At 41.7% G+C, this 22,781-nt stretch overlaps 1 protein-coding gene across 2 annotated transcripts; it reads left to right on the top strand.

Moving 5' to 3' along the window:
* Positions 1-981: 981 nt before the first annotated feature.
* Positions 982-22,739, top strand: szrd1 (SUZ RNA binding domain containing 1). 2 transcript variants are annotated; one of them, XM_084333681.1, is made up of 4 exons: positions 982-1,112; positions 2,113-2,162; positions 2,324-2,593; positions 20,073-22,739. In XM_084333681.1, exons 1-4 carry the CDS (start codon positions 1,065-1,067, stop codon positions 20,182-20,184), a joined length of 480 nt encoding a protein of 159 aa, XP_084189807.1. In that variant the 5' UTR covers positions 982-1,064; the 3' UTR covers positions 20,185-22,739. The 2 variants fall into 2 exon arrangements, with proteins under 2 accessions (XP_084189807.1, XP_084189806.1); XM_084333680.1 differs by having other exon boundaries at positions 20,070-22,739.
* The last annotated feature ends 42 nt before the right edge of the window (positions 22,740-22,781 follow it).

Raw genomic sequence — 22,781 nt, 5'->3', positions numbered from 1 at the left:
CCGAATCTGGGTTTAACATGATTTGTGGAGCTCCCTCTGGTGTTGTGATCGTGGTATTCACTGACCTTTGGGAAGTATTTTGACATGTACATGGGTACCTTGGTCGTGTAGTGTATCTTGTAGACCAGGCCCATTGCAAGTTGCTGTACTCTGTCGTCTACTCTAAGCCATCCTAGGTTGTCAAAGTGGGTAGGGGTGAGGTGGGTTCTAGGAGTAAGGTCAAGCAGTAGTCTGACCAGTTTGTTTTGAGATGTTTGTAATTTTGTTTTTAGCGCCTTTGAGGTGCTTTGGTACCATGAAGTGCAAGCATAATCGTAGTACCCTTGAATGAGTGCTCCTGCCAGAGTCTTCAGGGTATTCTTGTTTACCAGAGAGGAGATCCGGTACAAGAATCGAGTTTGTTGGTTGACTTTTTTTATTACATTGGATGCCATTTTGTCACAGGAAAGATTAGCCTCTAGGATGGAACCCAGGTAGGTAATTTCATCTTTCCTTGTGACAATATTGTCACCCACTGTAACTGAGAAGCCGTCGGTCTTGCTGAGTTTGTTATTTGAACCGAAGAGAATCAACTCTGTTTTGCCCATGTGTAATGATAGTTTGTTATCAGTTTGTTTCACGTCTCGATTCGTCCCCCATCTCTGGTCATATCTCTTCGATTTTACTTTCCTTGCACTGGTCTCGAGGGCCCAACCACACACAATGTGCATAGGGCCCAAAGACACACAATGTGCATAGGGGGCCCCAGAATTGCTTGCTATAATAATGATAATAATTTATGGGAGTTGATTAAATAGTTTATAACACTATTGCATACACAAATACATTTATTTGAAAGTCAAAATGCAAGTATGCTGCGTGAATAGCCACAGTAATTCCCAGCCAAATGTGTAGACGAGGCTGACAAGAACTTGTATATCTGTATTTATACAATGTTTATAATGTGTTCACCATAGAGGCAGTAATGTGATGTCAGCGGGGGGCCGGTGGGTCGATCCAAGGGGCGGATCTGACGGAGCCCCACGAGAGAGGAACTCCGCGGCGTGTCTGAAACAGAATGAAACATGGATGAAGAGGTTGCAGAAAGTTGGGAGGAAGCTGCTGACAGTGGGGTAAGACATCAACTTAATTCATATGTGTGTCCTATATGCGAGTCTCTAGTATGGTGGCTTTGGGGAGCCTTTCGGAGTGAACGTCGGTGCTGTGAAAAGTCACGACCACCACACAGCAGGCCAACGATGTAGCTGGTGGCTAAGCTAACGAAACTTGGCGAGATAGCTTAGCTAGCTCATGCTAGATGTTGAACTAAGTTAGGCTGAGCTGACTGTTGGCCAGCTAACGTTATTTGAGATGTCGTTTATGTCGAAGGGTGCTAGTTTAGCGACAGAAACGGTGGTTAAAGCAGATTTAGGCTAAGGTCTAAGATGCCACCAGTCTGCCGAGGCGCTAACATTAGCTTGGAGCTAGCTCGCTCGTTAGCTAACTTGACGCTTGTCTTCATGGTCACGTTAGGACATCATTATGTATGTTGTCAACAGGTAGCTAACGTTAGTTACCTGGCTGCTAGTTAGTGAAGCTGGGCAACTAACGTTAGTTAGCAATTAACGTTAGTTTGTCAACGATGGGCATGGTTAACTAGTGACGCCAACAACGTGGCTTCTGCAGCAAGTTGAAGCAGGAGGCTCATGTTAGGCTGTCTAACGTTAGCCACCATTATTAGCTATCAGTTTATGTTCTGACGACAGTCTGATAACCTTTGCTAAAGCTACCTAGCGTTGCATTTCACATTACCATCTTAAATACCTTTAGGCATTTAACAATATATCGTTCGTTTTAAAGTCACAACTCTCAATTCAACGTGTAGGGTGATTGATTAACGTTACATTTGCCTTGCCTATTTGAGCTAACGTTAGATTGGTAGCCAATATTACACCGTCTTTGCTATGACTTGGCAAGTGCCCCACAGAGAGATGTATAAATAGCTTGAAATTGAATAGTTTGTTTTCCATCCACTGGTTCCACCTTGCTTACTACCTGCTACAACACTCTCAGATCGTTAGATGTGTTGTAATCAAAGCCCTGTTACATGTATGGAATTTTCTTTTTCAACAGGAAATGGAAAGAAGATTAGAGGAGAAGCTTAGGATCAGCCAGAAAGAAAAGTAAGGATGGCAAAGCCACAAGGCACCCCTCTTACTCATGTTGCTAGTTTTCTTGTGTTGGTCTGTTCTAGGATGTGGTGGGTATTTTCTCTATGTGGCCTCTCTCCATCTGTCACTCAGCCTGTCTTGTGTTGACTGCCTCTTGTCCCCTATGTCTCCAGAGTGTCCAGTAACAACTCTGTGCGGTCGCCCTTAAAGACTGCCATAGTGATTCAGGACGACTCTCTGCCGGCTGCACCTCCGCCCCAGATCCGAATCCTGAAGCGCCCCTCCAGCAACGGCTCGCTGGGGTCCCCCCTGTCTCAGAATAGACCCACGCCCCAGGTCAAATCTCTAGCCCAGCGTGAGGCTGAGTACGCAGAGGCCAGGAAGAGAATACTGGGCAGCGCCAGCCCAGAAGAGTCGCCTCAGGACAAGCCCAACACAGACAGGTGTTTATCCCCATTTACTGCTGTAAACCTTTTTGCTGTTTGCATGTCTAGCACGAGTGGTTGAATCAAGTCACATCTGGGTCTCTGACCAGGGTTTTGTGACAGGGTGTTGCTAGAATGCCTCTGAGTCACATTAGATGATACTAATCTTGTACCTATCGGGTCCACATGAGCTGATTGGGATTTTTGACATGGTGGTGCAGACAGTGTCACATCTGCTGTTAAATGCTCTTCATTTAATCAATGAAATGCTGCTGAAATCACAGGATCTAATTTGCAACACAGACCTGATGCAGCAATAAAAACCGAGAGCCTAATGGCCACTGCTAAGAGTCGCAAAGAGGATGTGTATCAAACATACAAGAACAATTAAGCACAGTAGTAATAAACTAGACTTGCAAAAAAAAAAAAATTAAATAGAAAGCTAGAATATCTCAAAGTAACAGCACATTGGAAATGTCATGGAGTAGGTCACTTTTGTGTGGGAAAAGTGCCACCCTGTAGTGAAATTTATCAAAACTTCACAGGTCTTCTTGCTGTTGTAATTCAGCCAAACGGCGACCTTTTACACATTGTTAAAATTTGTGTTTGTGGTAATTTTATTCAGATCCCCAATAGTAGTTACTAGGGATGCAACAATACATTTAGCCCACGGTTCAATATGTACCTTGGTTTTTGGGTCGGTTTCGATGCACATCTCTGTAAGGAGAAAGAAATGCTACTATTGATTTATTCCCAAATAATTTCTTTATTTAGCTTATTAGCAAAATAAAAAATTTCTAGTCAAAGTCAACTTTATTGTCATTTTCCCATAATGGGCAAGCCATACAGAAATGAAATTATGTTACCCCCTTCCCACGTGTGTATATAAAAAGATCGACAATATAAACATAAAGTAACATATAGGACACTATAAACAAAGTAACATATAGGACACAATGTACACACACGATATACAACAGGACTACAATATAAACAGCTAAAAATGAAATGAATGAGTGAAATAAATAGAGGTAAAAGAGAACTTAGTGCAAATCTTCTAAGAGCAGTGGTACATAGTAAAATAAATAATGGCAGTAAAATAAAATTTCAGTAAATTGTCTGTGTGATGGTGTGTGTGTGTCATTGGGGGGGGGTTATTAGTCCAGAGTCTGTGGGGGCAGAGTAAGGGTGTGTTCACACCTGAAAGTCTGTGGATAGTCCGGACTTTCTGGTGGACCAAATGTGAAAATGATACATTGTTTGATTTTGGTCTGCGTTCACACTACCCTTTTTGGTGCAGATCTAATTTGTAAACAAAGGACATACAGTCGCCAAGTCGTTCATCTATTGGACTATAGCACTCACAAGCGTAAACAGTTGCCGACAGCGTAATGAAAGAGAGATACTGCCATTACGAGTGCGGCGCAAGTCGAGTAGAGAGAGAGAGACTGTCCGCACACGGCGCCAGTCTAGAGAGGAGAGAGAGAGAGAGAAGAGAAGAGAAGAGAAGAGAAGAGAAGAGAAGAGAGACTGTCCGCGCGCCTGTCATTAATTTGAGTTGGGCCGCGCGTAAGCTGTCACTTGGCGCTGTCAAGTTGGGTCGCGCGCCAGCCGCCACTAGGCGCCTGTCATTCATTTGCTCTAGATTAGGTACTATATAAAGTTAGATCACGTTCACACCAACAGCAAATCCACTTTGAAACTAACCGAGTCCCAACTTTTCAATAGAGGACCATGGTTCGGTTGTTTGGTCCTCAAAATACTTCGGTTTGTGTTCACACCTGTGCAAACGAAACAGACTATTGAGCTAAAGGGACCATGGTGGACCAAACGGGGTAGGTGTGAACGCGCCCTAAGAGAGGGGGGAGAGCTGGGGGTGTGTGTGTGTCAGTGGGGGGGGGGGGGGGGGGGGGGGTTCTTAGTCCAGAGTCTGTGGGGGCAGAGTAAGGGGGAGAGCTGGGAGAGAGTTCCGCTTCCTGACAGCCTGATGGATGAAGCTGTCTTTCAGTCTTAGCAGACCCCCCGCATTTCACTGTATACTTGTATGCCGTGACAAATAAAACTCTTGACTTGAGCTCGGAGGCTCCTCATTCTCCTCCCGGAGGGCAGGAGAGTGAAGAAGCGTTGTGAGGGGTGGGTGATGTCGCCCGCGATGCGTGTATTGTAAATGTATGTATGTCACAATATTTGCTGCGTTATCTGTGGTTACTGGGAGTGTCATGTTTGGACTCTCCAACTTCCACTCAGTCACTGCATTTGTCAACTTCTCTGCCAAGTGAGCGTTTGTATGACTTTCATACATGGGAGGAGTTTGGAGTACTGCACTCTTCATCTCCCAATCTGACATATAGTGGACCTTCACAGTGAGGTAACTCTGTTGCCCGAGAGGTCCAGCTATCTATGGTGAGTGCAAGGCTCTGTGTTTTTGCCAATTCGTCTTCAGTGCCATTGCGCGTTGTTTCATAGAAGTCTGGAATTATTTTGTTGCTGAAAAATGTATGAGAGGGCGCAGTGTAACGCGGATCGAGCGTTTTCATTAGGTGGCGAAAGCCCACATCTCTAACCACTGGAAAGCCCACATCTCTAACCACTGGAAAGCCCACATCTCTAACCACTGGAAAGCCCACATCTCTAACCACTGGAAAGCCCACATCTCTAACACTGAAAGCCCATGTATCTTACCACTGGAAAGCCCACATCTCTAACCACTGGAAAGTAGGGCTGCAACTAACGATTATTTTGGTAGTCGACTAATCTAACGATTATTTCTCACACCCTCCATCTCTGCTTCCTGTGGGCGTGGCTCCTTTTCGGGCTCCAGTGCATGTTTTACCTCGCATGCTCAAGTCTGCACACCTGTGAATGTCACTCTGTTGTCCAGTCCCTCTGCTTTAATTAACATAACATGATCCCATAGCAAATAAAAATAATTACTCATGAAACATTTGAATTTGGATCTTAACTCATTGGCCAGACCCGAGGATAGTCGGGTTATCTCACCAGCGGTTGAGCGCCATACCCGAGTATAGTCGGGTTTTCATCGTTATTTCTTTTATTCGATTTTTTTTATTCATTTCAGGCACACATACCTCGGGGTTACCATAGGAAATCATTGAGATTGCTAGAGTGTAATACCGGCCGCATCCTGCTAGGTGGCAGTATCGACCACCCTTTGAAACCTTTTTTGACACCGGGTGTTACATTTAATTCCCTCCGGGTGCAGTATTTTGGGTCAGGCAAGTCTAGCGGTTCACCTGATCACATTGAAACGCGTCCAATGCCCCTCGATGCATGTGTTGTGCCGGATTATGTTGGGACACGATGGACACCAATACTGGAAATCACAATCAGACAATTGGAATATTTCTTTTGGGATACCTCCTAGTAAAGGTAAGGACTATATAACATCAATCCTACTTTGATCCAACCATGATATCGATATGATTCTGAGATGATCAAAGCATCAAAAAACGGAATTGGAAATAATAGCGTGTCCAGGCGAGCAACGCCAGCGCTTTTAGCAAGTCACGTATTGCTCCATAGCGCCGTTTTCAGGAATTAGCCAGGATCACTGAAACTATACAATATTCACCACGGTATAACACGCAAACGTATACATGAAAATTTGTTATTCTTTTTCACATGTTGAACGATGGATAGCTGATGTCAAATGAGCCATAGTATTGTCTCCATAGCTTTAACACATTCAGGGCCATTGGGCTGAGTCTAATTAATGTCAAGAGGACCGGGGAATGTAAACAAACGTGGGGCTTTTTGTACAGCTAAATCTATACTTTATAGTATTGCTATCTGTCCATTCTCATTGTCAATTGAGTCCATAAACCGTCCCTTCAAAATGGCTTAAGGCGAGACACCCCAGGTGAATTTAGATTCACCTGTTGATTTTGTTATATTTTGCTTCCTAAACATGTCTTCTATGCAACTAGTGACAATAAAACGTCAATAACACACATTTAGTCGTTTATTTTACTTCATTTTGCCTTATTGCATCCATAAATGTGCACATATTTAATGAGGAAGTGCCTCATTTGCATATATAAACATAAAATTCAGAAAACTTGCAATATATTTTTTCTTAGTTTATATGTACATAACTGGATATATTTTTTCTTAGTTTATATGTACATAACAAACTGGGAAAGTTTCATAGTGATATCTATTCAAATATGTTTTGCCTATTAGGGGGTACTACACTGTACTACACTGTTTGTAGCCTGTGTGTAGTTCTGTTCAGTTCAATAACATCATTATTATTATTCAGTTATCAGGCATGTGTTTAGGTTGTCTATTACTAATGGTTTGATTAGGTATTGTGTTTGTAAATATCTGTTTAAAAAAAAAGTGGCATTTTACAATACAGAACTTTGAAGGCGTTTTCCCAAAAATGAGTTTTAAGAGTTTTTCCTCATACTCTGAGCCAGAAATCTCCACTTCAGTAGCACTCACATACACCAAACCTTCCAGTTCTATTCATATCTATGTTCTGAAGGTATTTACAGAAGGGTTTGTTGATATCGCATTCATACCCTGATTTATATCACATTTTATTCCTAAAAACATGGCGAAATATGGAATTTTACCATAAAAATGGACTGAATGGAGTATTTTCTGATTTATGGAGTGCTAAAAAGAGATATCCAAAATCCCCTCTGTAATAACCTTTGGCTCTAATATGTCAACAAAATGAAACTATAATTTAGAAAATGGCTTTATCCAATGTTCAGATTTCTGTCCTGGAATTATATGCAAATGATTGCATATTTAAGTAGATAATGCCTCATTTGCATATTTAAACATACAATTTCAGAAAACTTGTAATACAAAAAAGTCTTGTCTTAATATAAGTAATCAACTGGGGAAGTTTCATTGTGATATCTATTAGTTAAATGTTTTACCCTATTCACCTGTAGTGTCTCGCCTTAAAGAAAGAAAAAAAACATCAATAGGTTCTCATTTTATAGCGCCGTGAATATAAGCGTTATACGGGATTTGGGACTAGTGTATTTTCTGGAAGGCTAGATAAAGGGCTAATGGCTGCTAACGTTATATCCAATGGCATTTCCGTTTTACAGATGCTACAGAAATAACTCAAACTGCATATGATCGGGATTATCCCAAAGCATGTATGCATGGAAGGGGGGGGGGCGGGGGACGTCGTTTATTATTGATTACCAATAACCGTGTTCGTCTAACTAGCCACATAGGCCGATCGCCTGGATGGCTATCAAAACAATGCCGATCGGGCTGTAATTTACGTGAAAACGATCTTACCGTGGTCCGGGCTGATCCCCCGAGCATTTCCCCGTTATCGATCGCCATCTGGTAGATTGGCTGATGATAAATCCCCTTATTGCATGGTGAAATCTGCGATCCGAAACATAATCCAAGCTACATGCTGCACATCCAGAATCCTGCTACTGAAATCTCCATTGGAAAAAAAAAAATACTGATCCGTTCAGCCACAGGCAGGGAGCGAAATTAACTTTTTGACTCACCGGCCAGTGGCGGGTAGATGGGAAGAGTCTACCCGCCAAGCATATTTCTTACCTGCCAAATTTTTTTTGATTAAAAATATATATATATATATTTTATATTTTTTTTTAAATAAAATATATATTATATAATCATACTTGTAGTTGTATTATCTGCGAGACATCGCCACCACACAATAAGTCAAAATGCTTGCTATCTGCAAACAGCTCCACTGTCTGTTTTGGCTGTGTTGCTCTTCTAGAAAAATAATCCTTTCAGGGTTGCCTATTGAAATACTGTACACTTTCCTACTGTACACTTTCCTGATTAATTGAAATGGGGGACCCTGATGTAAACAAGACGAAAGTCTTTCTCTGGTCTGCATCCCCTTAACAATTGTGTGTATTGAGCTGTACTGTATTGTACCCATTCTGCAATCTGTTAATAAAGTTTTCAATCAATCAATCAATCACACCTCCAGTACAGAAACATTGTTTGAGTTTGCGTGTCAGGTAGACCAGTGGTTCCCAAAGTCGGGGTCGCGACCCAAAGGTGGGCCGCGAGCAGCCACGGATGGGCCGCGAGATGATTTAAAAAAACAGTTTTTTTATTTATTTTTTTATTTTTTATTTTTTTATTTTAATTTTTTTTGTCAGGCCACTGAACTTAGAAGCAGGCCAGGACAGTGTTTCTAGTTGTATTCTAAAATTCTATTCTATAGTATTCTAAAATGTGACTATATGGTTTTATATTAACTTAATAAATAAACAAAAACTAAAAATCTACTTATTTCAACGAACATTTCAAACTAAATAACAGATTATGCACATAAAACGCTGAAAACAACCGAAGCAACAATAGTATTTTAATGAGGCTATTATTATTATCATTATTATTTTGCAACAAGTTAGCCCTCTCATAAATAGCACATATAAATGAATAACTAACTTGAACTAACTTAATAGGATTGAAGTGATATTTGGCTTAAAAAATCGGTCACATGACAAAAAAAAAAAAAAAAAAAAGCCAGACGATGTGCATTGGGCCGCGGCTCTCTGACGCCTTATTTTCTGGGCCCCGGCCTGAAAAGTTTGGGAACCCCTGAGGTAGACCATTGATTGACAGTCGAGTCTGCCAATTACATCACATCGCTTGCACTCCGGTGCTGCAGCTGGACCCATTGCCCACCTCTGCTGTTGATAACGCTAGCCAAGTTATTATACACACAGATACACAGTGGGCCAGTGACTTTGGTGTAGGGGTGTAACAATGCATCGATCCTAAGGGGGAAATTCAACTGCATCGATTTGAAAATGTTAGAATAGATTATCGCAATTTTAATGTGTACACGTTATGTTATTGTCATGTCCGTTACAGCCAACACACCGACATACGCTACTGCATCAACGTTATGATTAACAAAGCAAGGCATTCGTTTTGTTGCATTAACGTTATATTACTATTGCTATCGATAAATCTAGGTGTTCTAAAATCTATTGCTATTGGTAAGAGAGACTATAATAAGTTGGTGTCTCGGAAAACGAGAGCCCTGATCGCGGAGTTTCAGGAAGTAAACAAGAAAAATGAGAGCTTCCGATTGGTCATTTGCTTTATTTCCCATGAAACCAGTCACTTCACTCTACTGTGATTGGACCGTTGGCTTGAGTGCAATGTGGGACTTGTAGTTTTTTAACGATCTCGCAGCGGAGGAAAAAAAAGACGAGAGAGGCTATAATCTGTATTCGCACAGCGTGCGCGTAATTGATTTTTACCGTTAGCATACAAATATTTTTAGGGGCCTGCTTATGAACTACACGTCATGCGCCAAAGGTAAAAACAGACCGCCCCTGGCGGGCGGCGGGCTTTAGTTTCGGTCCCTGGCCACAGGGCACACTGCAGTAGCGCGATAGCGCCCCTAAGAGGATCTGGCCGGTATTGCACCTTGTCGAATTCATAGAGTAGGGTAAATCTGCAGTGCCGCTCGGCGACCTTGAATAGGTTATTAAAATGGAATAAAAGCAATAACAACTTCCCACGGATATGTCCGTGCCTCTGTCCACAACGCATGGACTCGAAACACGGATAAATATGTGGCCCGTCCCGAATGTGTTAATATAGATATTAGAGTTGTACCGATACCAGTATCGGAAATGCCTCCGATACAGCCTAAAATGCTGGTGTCGGTATCGACGACTACACGTAAATTCTATGCTCCGATACCATATGATGTAATTTATCAACACGTGCGGTATCCTCCTGCTGAGAGTGAGCATTATAAAACAAACATGTTTTAATCGACAGTGAATTATAGCAGCATAGGCATAGCCTTATTAATGATTTGTGTGGCGTCGCCGTTAAAGTGTAACCACACGTCTGATGACTTCTTCGTCGACATGTCTGCTGCACATGTCCTTGTTGTTTTCAACACAGATAATCTCCACGTGCTTGTTGTAGAGGTGGAGTCGAGGCGCCGCTTACTTTCGTTTAATTGGAATGGAGGCAGGAAGGCGCCGCTTACTTTCGTTTCATTGGAATGGAGGCGCAAGATTTGAGGCAAACATTTTTTAAATAATTTTATACTTCGATTTATTTTATGTTCGAAGCTCGTGCCATCGAACGAAGCTTCGAAGTATTTAAGACAGCCCTAGTGACAACTATTCTTCCTGGGGTCCATAAAAGCTGTTGAGTTATTTTGTTTTTAGTTTTGTGAGAATGGCACCACCATGAGTACCTGCTCATCTGGGTATAATTTGACTGACTGTTCATTTAACTGTAATTTGACTGTTTAAATTTAAAGTGTGGCCTGATGGTGGCGCCTAGAAGAAAGGTCATGGGGACATGGGGTCCCCGAAATCAATAGGATTCTTCCCCTGGGGGTCATGAATATTGACAGCAAATTTGAAAAGATTAGAATAGAAATTATTCCAGTTGTGGTGTCCAGTGGCGACAGCAGTCAGGGAAAATCCACAATATCCTGTTCATTTCCGGGATATAATAAATCACATCTTAAAAGAAATTAAGGTAAAGCTTATATATAATTTTACATTCTAAATAAACGCAAGCCGAATGCAAGCAAACCTTTACCTAGGGTTGTCACGATACCAACATTTTTGTTTCGATACTATACCAATATGAATGAATCTTTATTGATTAACGTTAATCAATAAAGATCCTCACTGCGATTGCCGATGGTTATGATAACTAACTAATTGCAGTGAGGATCTTTATTGATTAACGTTAGTTAGCTAGCACATTTTGCATAGAATAAACTCGGCTAACGTTAGCTTATATAGCTAGCAAACTATAATTCTAGTTAAAGCTAGCTAGCTAACGTTAATCAATAAAGATCCTCACTGCGATTAGTTAGTTATCATAACCATCGGCAATCGCAGTGAGGATCTTTATTGATTAACGTTAATCAATAAAGATCCTCACTGCGATTATGATAACTAACTAATCGCAGTGAGGATCTTTATTGATTAACGTTAGCTAGCTAGCACATTTTGCATAGAATAAACTCGGCTAACGTTAGCTTATATAGCTAGCGAACTATAATTCTAGTTAAAGCTAGCTAGCTAACGTTAATCAATAAAGATCCTCACTGCGATTGCCGATGGTTGTGATAACTAACGTTACGTGCTACAGTAGCTCCTATCAGTACTGTAGTCATGCCATTGATGCCAACATTCGTTGGACGAGCTATGCTAGCTCTCGTGACTAATTTGTTGTTCTTCGTTCCAGAAGGTTGCTTCCGGTAAACTAGCGCAACGTCACCACTGACGGCAGCGCTGTGCTCCAATAGGAAGGCATTTGCATGCATAAATGAATAAAAAAAATAAAGAATAAATTTTTTTTTCCAAATGCAGTATAGTATCATTTCGAACACTCTAGTACCGCGGTACTATACTAATACCGGTATACCGTGCAACCCTACCTTTACCGGTGCATGGATGATTAGAAAAACCTTGTGCAATTACGTTAGCACAGCTGAAAACGGGTTTGCTGGTTAGAGAAGCTATAAAACTGGCCTTCCTTTGAGCTAGTTGAGTATCTGGAGCATCCCATTTGTGGGTTCGATTATGTATGAATGAAGTTTATTTTACGGCCTTGTTTACAGACAAATCAAACCCGTGTGGACTTGCAAAATAAATAAATAGAAAATCACAAATGTACATATTCAAGGCAAGCTCACACAAAATCCAAAATCAACGACCGGAAAAAAAGGAATAGGCTGAAGCACATGCTTATTTTTGCCTATCCTTTACAAATACTAAACTAAATATATTTTAATATAAGAAAGAAAAACTTAAAATATGCTGCAATTCTTTTTTTAAAGGAAAAAAACAAATGTTTGATGTTTTACTCAACTGTACTCCTGAATTATTTTATCCTTTAACACATTGGGTGCCACAACCCTTCCGGGAAGTGCATCTGGCCTTGCCGTCCATTAACCCCATGTAAACGCTCACCTTGTTTGTAGAGCTAAACCTATATTTTATATTATAGCTATGGATCTAATAACACCGTCGTTTGTCAGTGAGTTGCTTCTGGTCAATGTGCAAAAAACTGATTATTTTTTCATCCGTACATTTCCGTTTTATACCGTTTTTAATATGAATATAGTTTGGGTGCTTCTGAGTAATTCCAGGAAAAAGACGCGAAAATAGCGTTTTTGTGGAATCCAGTTATCACGCTGTCATTTTTCGCCTGATTATCGAAAAATGAAAGCCATGAAATCACCGCTAGATTATCATTGTCTCCTCGTGCATACATGAAATGGGCCCTGGAGCGCGCCCCCCCCCCCCTCCTGCACCCAAACAGCCACACACGGACAGCTTCAATCGCGGGAGAAAAAAAAATCTGATCAACGCAAGATTGGATATAATCCAATTATCTGATCGCCATTCCAGTTATCCACAGCGATCCTGTCTCCGACGTTATTGGGCATTGCACATGAACGGGCGGGTGGGGTCAGTTGTCCAAGCCATCCCTACAAGCGCGTGTTTTGCCGGAGTGTTTAGGACCCACCCCCATGCAGCAGCTCGGTAGAGAAAAGAAACTACATTGTTTCTAATGGAGTGCAATAGCGGCCGAGGGCGGTATAAGACCGTCTGCCAGCTCAGACACATTCAGTACAGCATGCACAAGGTGCCCCGCTGAATTATGAATGGCAATAGCGAATAAAAGAAATACTGTGAGAAAAACGTAGGTCTACGTTTCCGGCACTCAACTGTCGGGCGACAGAAACGTAGTTCTACGTTAACGGCACCCAAAGGGTTAAGGCTTTTTAAAATCTCCCCTGAGAAGTACACAACTTCAACCCGTCACTAAGGCTATTCCATAATTTAACTCAAAATTGAAACACATCTAGCTTTTACATTAGTTCTTACCTTTTTACATGTTTTAAGAATACACAACCCTCTTAAATTATACTTTCCTTCTCTTGGTTGAAAAAGACATTGAATATAAACTGGTAGGCTTTTACTCTTAGCATGAAAAATTATTTCCAAGGTTTTTATGTACACCATATCTACACTTTTATGAATAATAGTTTTGTCGATTCAAGGTAACTAGCCTTGTTTATTATTCTAATAGCTCTTTTCTGTAGTTTAATAATAGGATCTATATTTGTTTTATAAACATTCCCCCAGACCTCAACACAATGACATGTATGGCACAACAAGTGAAAAATACAATATATATTGCAAACATTTCTGATTTAACAGCTCCCTTGTTTTATACAGAATGCCAACAGATTTGGCTAATTTACCTTTGACATATTGTATATGTGGCTTCCAACAGAGTTTGTGATCTATAATCACACATAAGAATTTTGTTTCATGTACTTTCAATTTCGGATCCATTTAAATTCAGTTTAATTTCACAGTATGTAGGAACACCACCAAATACCACAAATGTAGTTTTGTTTTCATTATGAGACAACTTATTCCTATCAAACCATTTGTTTAATTTTATCAATTCCCTTTCTACTGTTTTCAATAATTATTTTATGTCCTCCCCTGAACAAAGTAAATTAGTATCATCAGCAAACGTAACTATTTTCTAAATATTCGATACTGTAAAAATTAACTTGGGTCCCAATACAGAACCCTGTGGAACACCACAAGTTACTCTTCTAAGATGTGATTCTGTATTATTATACTCTCAAAATGGCCAGAAAAATAACTTTCATATGAAACTCGACAGTCTATTCTTGTTCTTCGAAAATAAGGCTATTCCATAGGGATGGGTACCTTTCACATTTGAACCGGTACCGGTACCTGTGAATCGATACCGGTACCCAACGGTACCTTTTTTCGGTACTTTAGTCTCAAGAAATTTTATTTACCTACCTCAGTCGTAAAAAAAGAATCCAAACTTCAAATAACTACAATTTTGACAGTTTTGCTCCGACTGCTTTGTTGTTGAATCAAGTCAAATCCTAGGTAAGCATATATTGTGCGTGTGAACGTCGACATGAAAAGAAAAAAGTAAAACAAATTTTATTTTATTTTTTTTCTCTCCTTCTCCGGTTTCTCACTTGATTCGATACTCTGTAGTACCGACGTGTTTCGGTTCGGTGCCTCAAAAGTACCGAATTCGGTACCCATCCCTACTATTCCATGTGAGAAATTGCCAATAAACTGAACATTTCCTACAACAGTGTATACTACTCCCTTCAGAGAACAGCACAAACAGGCTCTAATCAGAGTAGAAAGAGAAGTGGCAGGCCCCAGTGCACAACTGAGCAAGAAGACAAGTACATTAGAGTTTCTAGTAGGGGTGGACGGTATAAACGGTATACGGTATGAATTTGCTCTACGGTATGGATTTTGACTATACCGTGTAACCGGTAGAGCAGCTCTAAAATAGCAATGACGTCATGTAACCACAGCGCGACTATTTCACTCTCATTTGCCCCTAAAAATAGATAGAATTAGTCATAGATAATAGTTTCAAGTTCAAGTTTCTTTAATAGTTGTCATACAGAAGTACAGAATACTTTCATACAAAATGCTTCTTACTGTTACGCTCCAGAGACTGTGCTAGACAAGATAGTATCAAATAACATAGTATAGCATGAAGTTTAGAAGAAGAAAATGAGGTCACAGTGTTCGGTATAGACATATGTACAATGTTCTGAGTTACCATATAATATACTATACTATACTATACTATATAATATACAATACTAATAGATATGTGCGAACTGGAAAAAGTTATTTAGGAGGCTTCGCGCAGTGGGCGTGCCAGCCCCTACCGCACGCATGTAAACACGGGTCTAGTGGGACGGGACATGGGAGGACGGCGGCGTCTCCCTGAGCTAACGTTAGCTTAGCTACCGTTACAAAATGACCCAGTCAACTATTCACTTTTAGTTTAATACATGATGAGGCATTGTCTAACCGAACGGTATCTAGTCGGCCAGCTACCGATAGCTCCTGACATCAACAAACGCTCCACAAAGTCTAGTAGAGACGTGTATGCTACCTGTTAGCTCACGTTAGCGCAAGTTAGTTCACCGTTCAAAACGAAATGTCCCATTGAACTAAATAATTCACTGAGGCGTTGTATTAACGTTATATATCCGGCTAGCAGTAGCTACAGATAGCTCCTGATATCAATGTCTTATAACACTGATTCGATGCGTATTCGAGCTGAGGGCTTGCTGAGCACAGTTAAGTAACGTTATACCAATAGGGTCCAGGTGCAGCGCCGGAGAATCCTGGCCGTAGCTCTGCTCGAGGCTACTCGAGTATAGGTCCAGGTGCAGCTCCGGAGAATCCTGGCCGTAGCTGGAGGCTACTAGAGTACACACAGACAGTGGAGCTTGTTGCGTGGTGGCGATGTCTCGCAGATAATACAAGTACAAGTCTAAATATATAATATATATATTTTATAAAAAATAAAATTATATAATTTTTTTTTTTTTATCAAAAACGATGATACGTGATATATACCGTTACCGTCTATGCTTCAAATTATACCGTGATATACATTTTAGACCATACCGTCCACCTCTAGTTTCTAGTTTGAGAAATAGATAGAGATGTTCCGATACCATTTTTTCCTTCCCGATCCGATTCCGATACCTAAGCTTTGGGTATCGGCCGATACCGATACTGATCCGATACCAGTGCATACATAAAAAAATAAAAAAAATAAAAAATATATTATAAAATTATAAAACTTTAAAAAAATTTTTTTATACAGCTACTGTTTTATATATACTGTTTTTTAGTAATAACTAAAGTAATGGTATTTATTCAACAACAGGTGATTGTATAGATTAGTATTAGTAACACTATGATCGCCGCAAACGAGTTTTCACGTCATTCCGAGCCATGCTCATTCTGCCGAAGACGCCGTAACTCGTCTTTGATGTCAATATTTCAAAAATCTGTCATCGAAATCATATTTCCTTTCCGGAGCCCTGAGACACTGCTGATCTCCTCTCAACTCTCTAGCGGTTCAAGAGCGCCATCTGGTGGCCGATCTGCAGATCGCCAACCGGAAATCACCCTTTGAACCGGAAGTGCTCACTCCATATAGCTCCCGCGACTCCATCTTAAAACACTGGATAATAGATTGCTCGCCCTAACTTTTTATTTTTTTTTTTTAACTTTATTTTTTAGCGTTTATCGCTTTTTCTGGTTAAGCATGACCGACAGAAACGGGTTGAAATGGGATGTAGAGCAGGGGAAGACATTCTGAGAAAATGACGGCGGGTCCGGGAATCGAACTCGTGTCCCCCAGATCCGTGACGAGCACGGTTTTCCCCGACGCAGAAATAGCGCCGAGATATGCGGTGAGCTACGGGAGCTCCCCCGCCCTAACTCAATAAACAACGTTATTTAGACGTATATACTATTATACAACCTGGAAATGGATCTGGCATTTCTACATCCCATAATAGAAAAAAATCTGTTCCACGCTCATCTGCCAGCGGCGAGATGAAGCCACGGTAAGATTCAGCGTTATTTTCTAACGTCTTCTATAATAACTGATCTGATGAACATATGACCCACTCTGGATGAATCATCTAACGCTGCCCACGGAATTATAAACGATCCCCCGCCCATCCGGTCATCATCAGATGATGCGTAGAAACTTCTAGAACCACGTCCAGTTGAAACTTTTTATCTCTCACAGATTCCTACCAAACTGTATTTGATCATCAATATAATGCATTTAGGGCTATAAATCACGTTCTGAAGAAAGCTGCAGAAAACGATAAAAACATACTTATACTTTAGACCATATTTTAGTATGAATATGTGAATGAAAAAGTTTAACGTTGCTACACCCTGAACAATACATATAGGACATTGAATGGGCCATAATAATGGCAATTTAGCAATAGAATTTAAAAAGTTATAGCCCTGCAAAGAAGGGGAACTTCTCCATAGACAAATAGAGCTGGCGAGGGATGGTAAATTATGAATTTAACCCATGGCGATTAAAGTGTTAATTGACAACTATCTCAATGAGTTCACCCACGGAATGGTTGTTGGGACATTGATTCCGCACGGACGTTATACGTCGTTGCGCACTTCCTCCTATCCAGAAGGCTCCGGTTCAGTTAGCTCCTAGCAGAGGATCTGTTGTGATTTTTAATGCACAATAAATATTCAACATTCTCTTTTGAGACTCCGCCTCAGACTCATCATTTGGCACTAAAGGCTAAACATTGTCACCGATATGGCTGTCCGCAACATGTCATTAATTGTGTGCGAGAGGTCGATCAGTTAGCCACATTAGCGTGAGCTAGGTTAGCGTTAGCTAACGTTAGATGGAAATACAAACAATGTAACGTTACTGATGAAAAAGTGATTTACCTTGGAATACTCCTGTGCCAACTTGCTGTACTTTGCTTGCAGGTCTGCAGCCATTATTGCTGGATTATGAATAGCCCCAACTTTAGCCAAGGTAACGTTAAAGCTAAAACTAGCTTTCAGTTAGCGCTTCAGATAATGCTAAATAACACCAGCAAGCAAACCCATCAGAGCGCCCCGTCAACACCCCTCTCTCGGGACGATGGCACTTAAGAAAGTATCTGCTGTTAAAATGACAAACAGCATTGACACTTTAATTCCCGTCGATTAAAAACACGTTTGTTTTATAATGCTCACTCAGCAGACCGCAGTGTTGTTGATAAATTACGTCATATGGTATCGGAGGCTAGCCTTTCGGCGTACTCGCCGATACCGATACCAGCATTTTAGGCAGTATCGGCGGCATTTCCGATACTGGTATCGGAACAACTCTAGAAATAGATGACTCACTGACGGTCCTGAACTGGCAGCTTCATTAAATGGTACCCGCAAAACGCCAGTGTCAACGTCTACAGTGAAGAGGCGACTCTGGGATGCTGGCCTTCTAGGCAGAGTGGCAAAGAAAAAGCCATATCTGAGACTGGCCAATAAAAGGAAAAGATTACCGGTAATATGGGCAAAATAATATGGGCAAAATAACAGACATTGGACAGAGGAAGATTGGAAAAGTGTTATGGACAGACAAATCGAAGTTTGAGGTGTTTGGATCACACAGAAGAACATTTGTGAGACGCAGAACAAGTGAAAAGATGCTGGAAGAGTGCCTGACACCATCTCTCAAGCATGATGGTCTGGGGCTGCTTTGGTGCTGGTAAAGTGGTAGTTTAATAAGGAAGGCTATCACTCAATTTTGCAACACCATGCCATACCCTGTGGACAGTGCTTGGTTGGAGCCAATTTCCTCCTACAACAGGACAATGACCCAAAGCACACCTCCAAATTATGCAAGAACTATTTAGGGAAGAAGCAGGCAGCTGGTATTTTGTCTGTAATGGAGCTGTTGTGGGAGCAGCTTGACCGTATGGTACGCAAGAAGGCACTTCAAGACAATCCAACTTGTGGGAGGTGCTTCAGGATGCGTGGGGTGACATTTCTTCAGATTCCCTCAACAAATTAACAGCTAGAATGCCAAAGGTCTGCATTGCTGTAATTGATGCAAAGGGAGCATTCTTTAACGAAAGCAAAGTTTGAAGGACAAAATTATTATTTCAAAATAAAAATCATTATTTCTAACCTTGTCAATGTCTTGACTATATTTTCTATTCATTTTGCAACTCATTTGATAAATAAAAGTTGAGTTTTCATGGAAAACACGAAATTGTCTGGGTGACTCCAAACTTTTGAACGGTAGTGTACGTATATTTATCCAGATATTTTTATATAGCGATTTACATACCTGCATATAACCCATGTAACAGATATATATCTATATCGTACATATCGCTTAACTACTCTTACTAGTTTTACCGCTGGCCAGTATGGCTTAACAGTGTTTTAACACCTGTATCACTGTACATAATAATATTAATACTAGAACACTGTACATGCATCTGATTTTTACTATACTCATTTATATATTTTATATCCAGTTTAATCACCTGTACATTGTATATATTGCACTTTACTGTTACATTTTCACTCGTTGGATTCGATTCAAATTGATTGTTGTCATACAGCACTAGTACAGTATAACAAAAGTTTGGCATCCAAACGGAGTGCAAATATAAGCCGGCCACGCTGTGATGATATTCCCCGGTGTCTGAGCGATCTCGTTGGAGAGCTGAAGATCGTCAATAGCGTTGTAATCCAACGTCCAAAAGATATTGTCGGGTGTACGATATGAAAGCGAGACTGTTCTGGGTGAGCAGACTTAAAACAAGTAGGTATATTACTGCTAATTTTCAAAAACTGGAGAGGCGCAGAGCCTCGTGTTGTGCACACACCGCCATCGTGGGTCAACAAGTTGTACTGTACTTGTGCTGCATGATGATGCATTTTAATCTAATCTTTGATTAGGGCCCTGAATTCACCTCAACCTATGATAATGAAGGCTGTGTTCCACAATGTGTAAAGTCTCCTGAGTTCAGCCCAACTAATGGGAGAATGAATGTTGTGTTCCACATTGTGACAACTCTCCTGAATGTCTGTTTTCTCTTTGTTTCTAGTAGACCAGGACGCACCAACTCCAACCCGCCTTCAGAGGAGACCAGATCAAACAATCAGGCTGTCCGTCAGCCAGCGGGCCCAGACGGTACCCAAGGCTTCCGCCAGCACAGATAAGCGGCCAGGGCCACCTAGCCATGGGGAGGAGCGGCCAGGGCCACCTAGCCATGGGGAGGAGAGAGACTAAGAGGAGGCGTGCTGAATATCAAATGGCCGGCCTCCGAGCGAAGGCGCCGTCCCAGTTTCTAAAACTATGTCCTTCGGCTCCGTGGTATGGGACGGGTCGCGAAGACTGCCCACATACGTCCCCCCTCTCCTGGTCTCCACTAGTAATACGTGTGGGATCGGGAGGGGAGGGGGTCACCGCTGGAGGGGGACACGCTCTTCTCTTCCCACCCCAAATCAGTTTGACACTGTGATTAAAGGACGTCTTCTGGACTCACCGTGATGATCCCTTTAAGAGAACCAGCCCCCAGACCACCCCACCCCACCCACACAAAGCCCAGAGAGTCGTCTCCCTCTCCTCCTCAGTCCCTGATGGGGTGGGGAGACCCGGTCCGTCACTCGCAGGAGAGCTGTCGACTCCTCTGGACATCAGCCATGTCCACTTCTACTGCATGGAAGACTTATTTTTAAGAGTGAAGGAAAGGCTGATGATGAGGAGGAGGAGTGGTGGTGGTGTGGGGGGCGTTTAGTGAAATGAGACAAACTGGCACGTGTTGTACCAGCTCCCCCCCCCAGCAATAATATACGAGATACCCACCCTTCCTACACAAGCCTCTCCCCCCGCTTTGTTTTTTTTATTTGTCAAATGTCTAATTTTTTTTTCTTTTCTTGCATCTTGTTAATAATTATGTACATTGCCATTTATTTTAAATTGAGGGTGATGGTGGAGTGTGGAAGCTGAAGTTCCGTTTACTTTATTTAAACTTTTTTTTATAAAGCTTTTCCAGCATCTTCCTCAAGACTCATCGTTTTAAAATTATTTTAAAAAGGAGGACAAATGAAAGGAGATTGTGGATATCAGTCCATTTTTTTAAGCAGCTTTTCTGCCTTTTCATGTGACTAGCGAGAGCAGTGAACTTAAAAAGAAAACGCCCCATTTCAAAAAGTCAGTTCGTTGAGGTCGGTGCTGGCGGGAACTATAAAAGGAAGGGTCGGATGGGGAATTAACTGCTGTACCTCACAGGCCCCTCCCACATCATGTCTACTGTCAGCCGTGCGCTCGTTTAGGCCCCTCCCACATGTCTACTGTCAGCCGTGCGCTCGTTTATTCATTTGTCCTTCGCTGACATACATAGGAACTCAGGTGCAAGTGAGCGACTGAATGAATGAAAATGTACGAAGATTGTATTTTACACCCCCCCTCCCCGAGGGTCTGACTGCAAGAACAGCCCGTATCAGTCATAAAAGGTCCATGTTAGTGTAACGGAGGTACCGCAGTCTATCCACAGTCACGTGGTACAAGTAGTTCGGTGGCTGTGGATGTTAAGCGGTACTGCAAGTAAACTCACTCCCCAGAGGCATCCAAACTGAGTGCTTAGGGGGGGATATCCTTTCTTTGGCGCAGCGGTTTGTGATGTCGGCCCCGGTGCGGGAGACCGGGGTTCAACTCCCACTCAGGGCAATCCCTTAACAGGGGTCGAATCGGAATTTGAAACACAACGCAGAGCAATACGAGACCGGTTACAGTGGTGCCTATAGACCCGGATGCCCTGGGTGGAGTGAGTTTAGGGGGGTGAGTGTAATGGAGGTACCGCAGTCTATCCAGTCACGTGGTACAAGTAGTTCGGTGGCTGTGGATGTTAAGCGGTACTGCAAGTAAACTCACTCCCCAGAGGCATCCAAACTGAGCGCTTAGGGGGGATATCCTTTCTTGGCGCAGCGGTTTGTGATGTCGGCCCCGGTGCGGAAGACAGGGGTTGAGACCGGGGTTCAACTCCCACTCAGGGCAATCCCTTAACGGGTCGAATCGGAATTTGAAACGCAACGCAGAGCAATACGAGACCGGTTACATTAGCACCTAATCTAGAATCAAGGATAATGCTATTCGGAGTGTGTTTGCAGCAAAACTGAAATGTCACTTAAGACCGTGTCCGGATGTCCCAGTGAATGCATGTTTGGTATGAAAGGATTAGGAATATGAATGCCAGTCTCCCCAAGTCTTGTATCAGGCGGTTTAAGTAGCTTGTTCCCTCACCAGTTTGACCCTAAGCCCTTAATGGAATGTGTAGACCTGCTAAATGTGGAATAGACATGAATCTGTTAAGTACCTGGGGTGTCCAGTAACATTGTTGCCCTATAGGTGTTCATAGTTCTTCACCTTTTGATGTCATAGCAAGGAAGAGATCTCCACATATAGCCATATTCAGTTAGTACACATCTTTTAGATTTTTTCAATAGAGAATTAATATCTTGTAACGGTTGAATTCAGGTAGTGCCTCCGCCGCCATAGTTTTTTCTTCCTGTTTGACGCTTGCTGAACGTGGCCCCATGTGTCAAGTAGTTGAGTGACAAACTATGAATACATTTAAGGGAAATCCTGAATACTGGCGAGATTTTTCTGCAAATCTAGCTGGAAGGACGGGAGAGGAACAGGGCTAGTTGAGCTGGGAGTGAGAACACAAAACTGCCTGTAAATACTGATTTAATAAAAACTATTTGTAAAATAATGTTATCCTGTGGTACATTTGTAGGAGGTATTTTAGGCTGGT

Source organism: Notolepis coatsorum (genome assembly GCF_963971535.1).
Source record: "Notolepis coatsorum genome assembly, chromosome: 17".
NCBI lineage: Eukaryota > Metazoa > Chordata > Actinopteri > Aulopiformes > Paralepididae > Notolepis > Notolepis coatsorum.
This window is presented reverse-complemented; position numbering and strand designations above follow the sequence as displayed.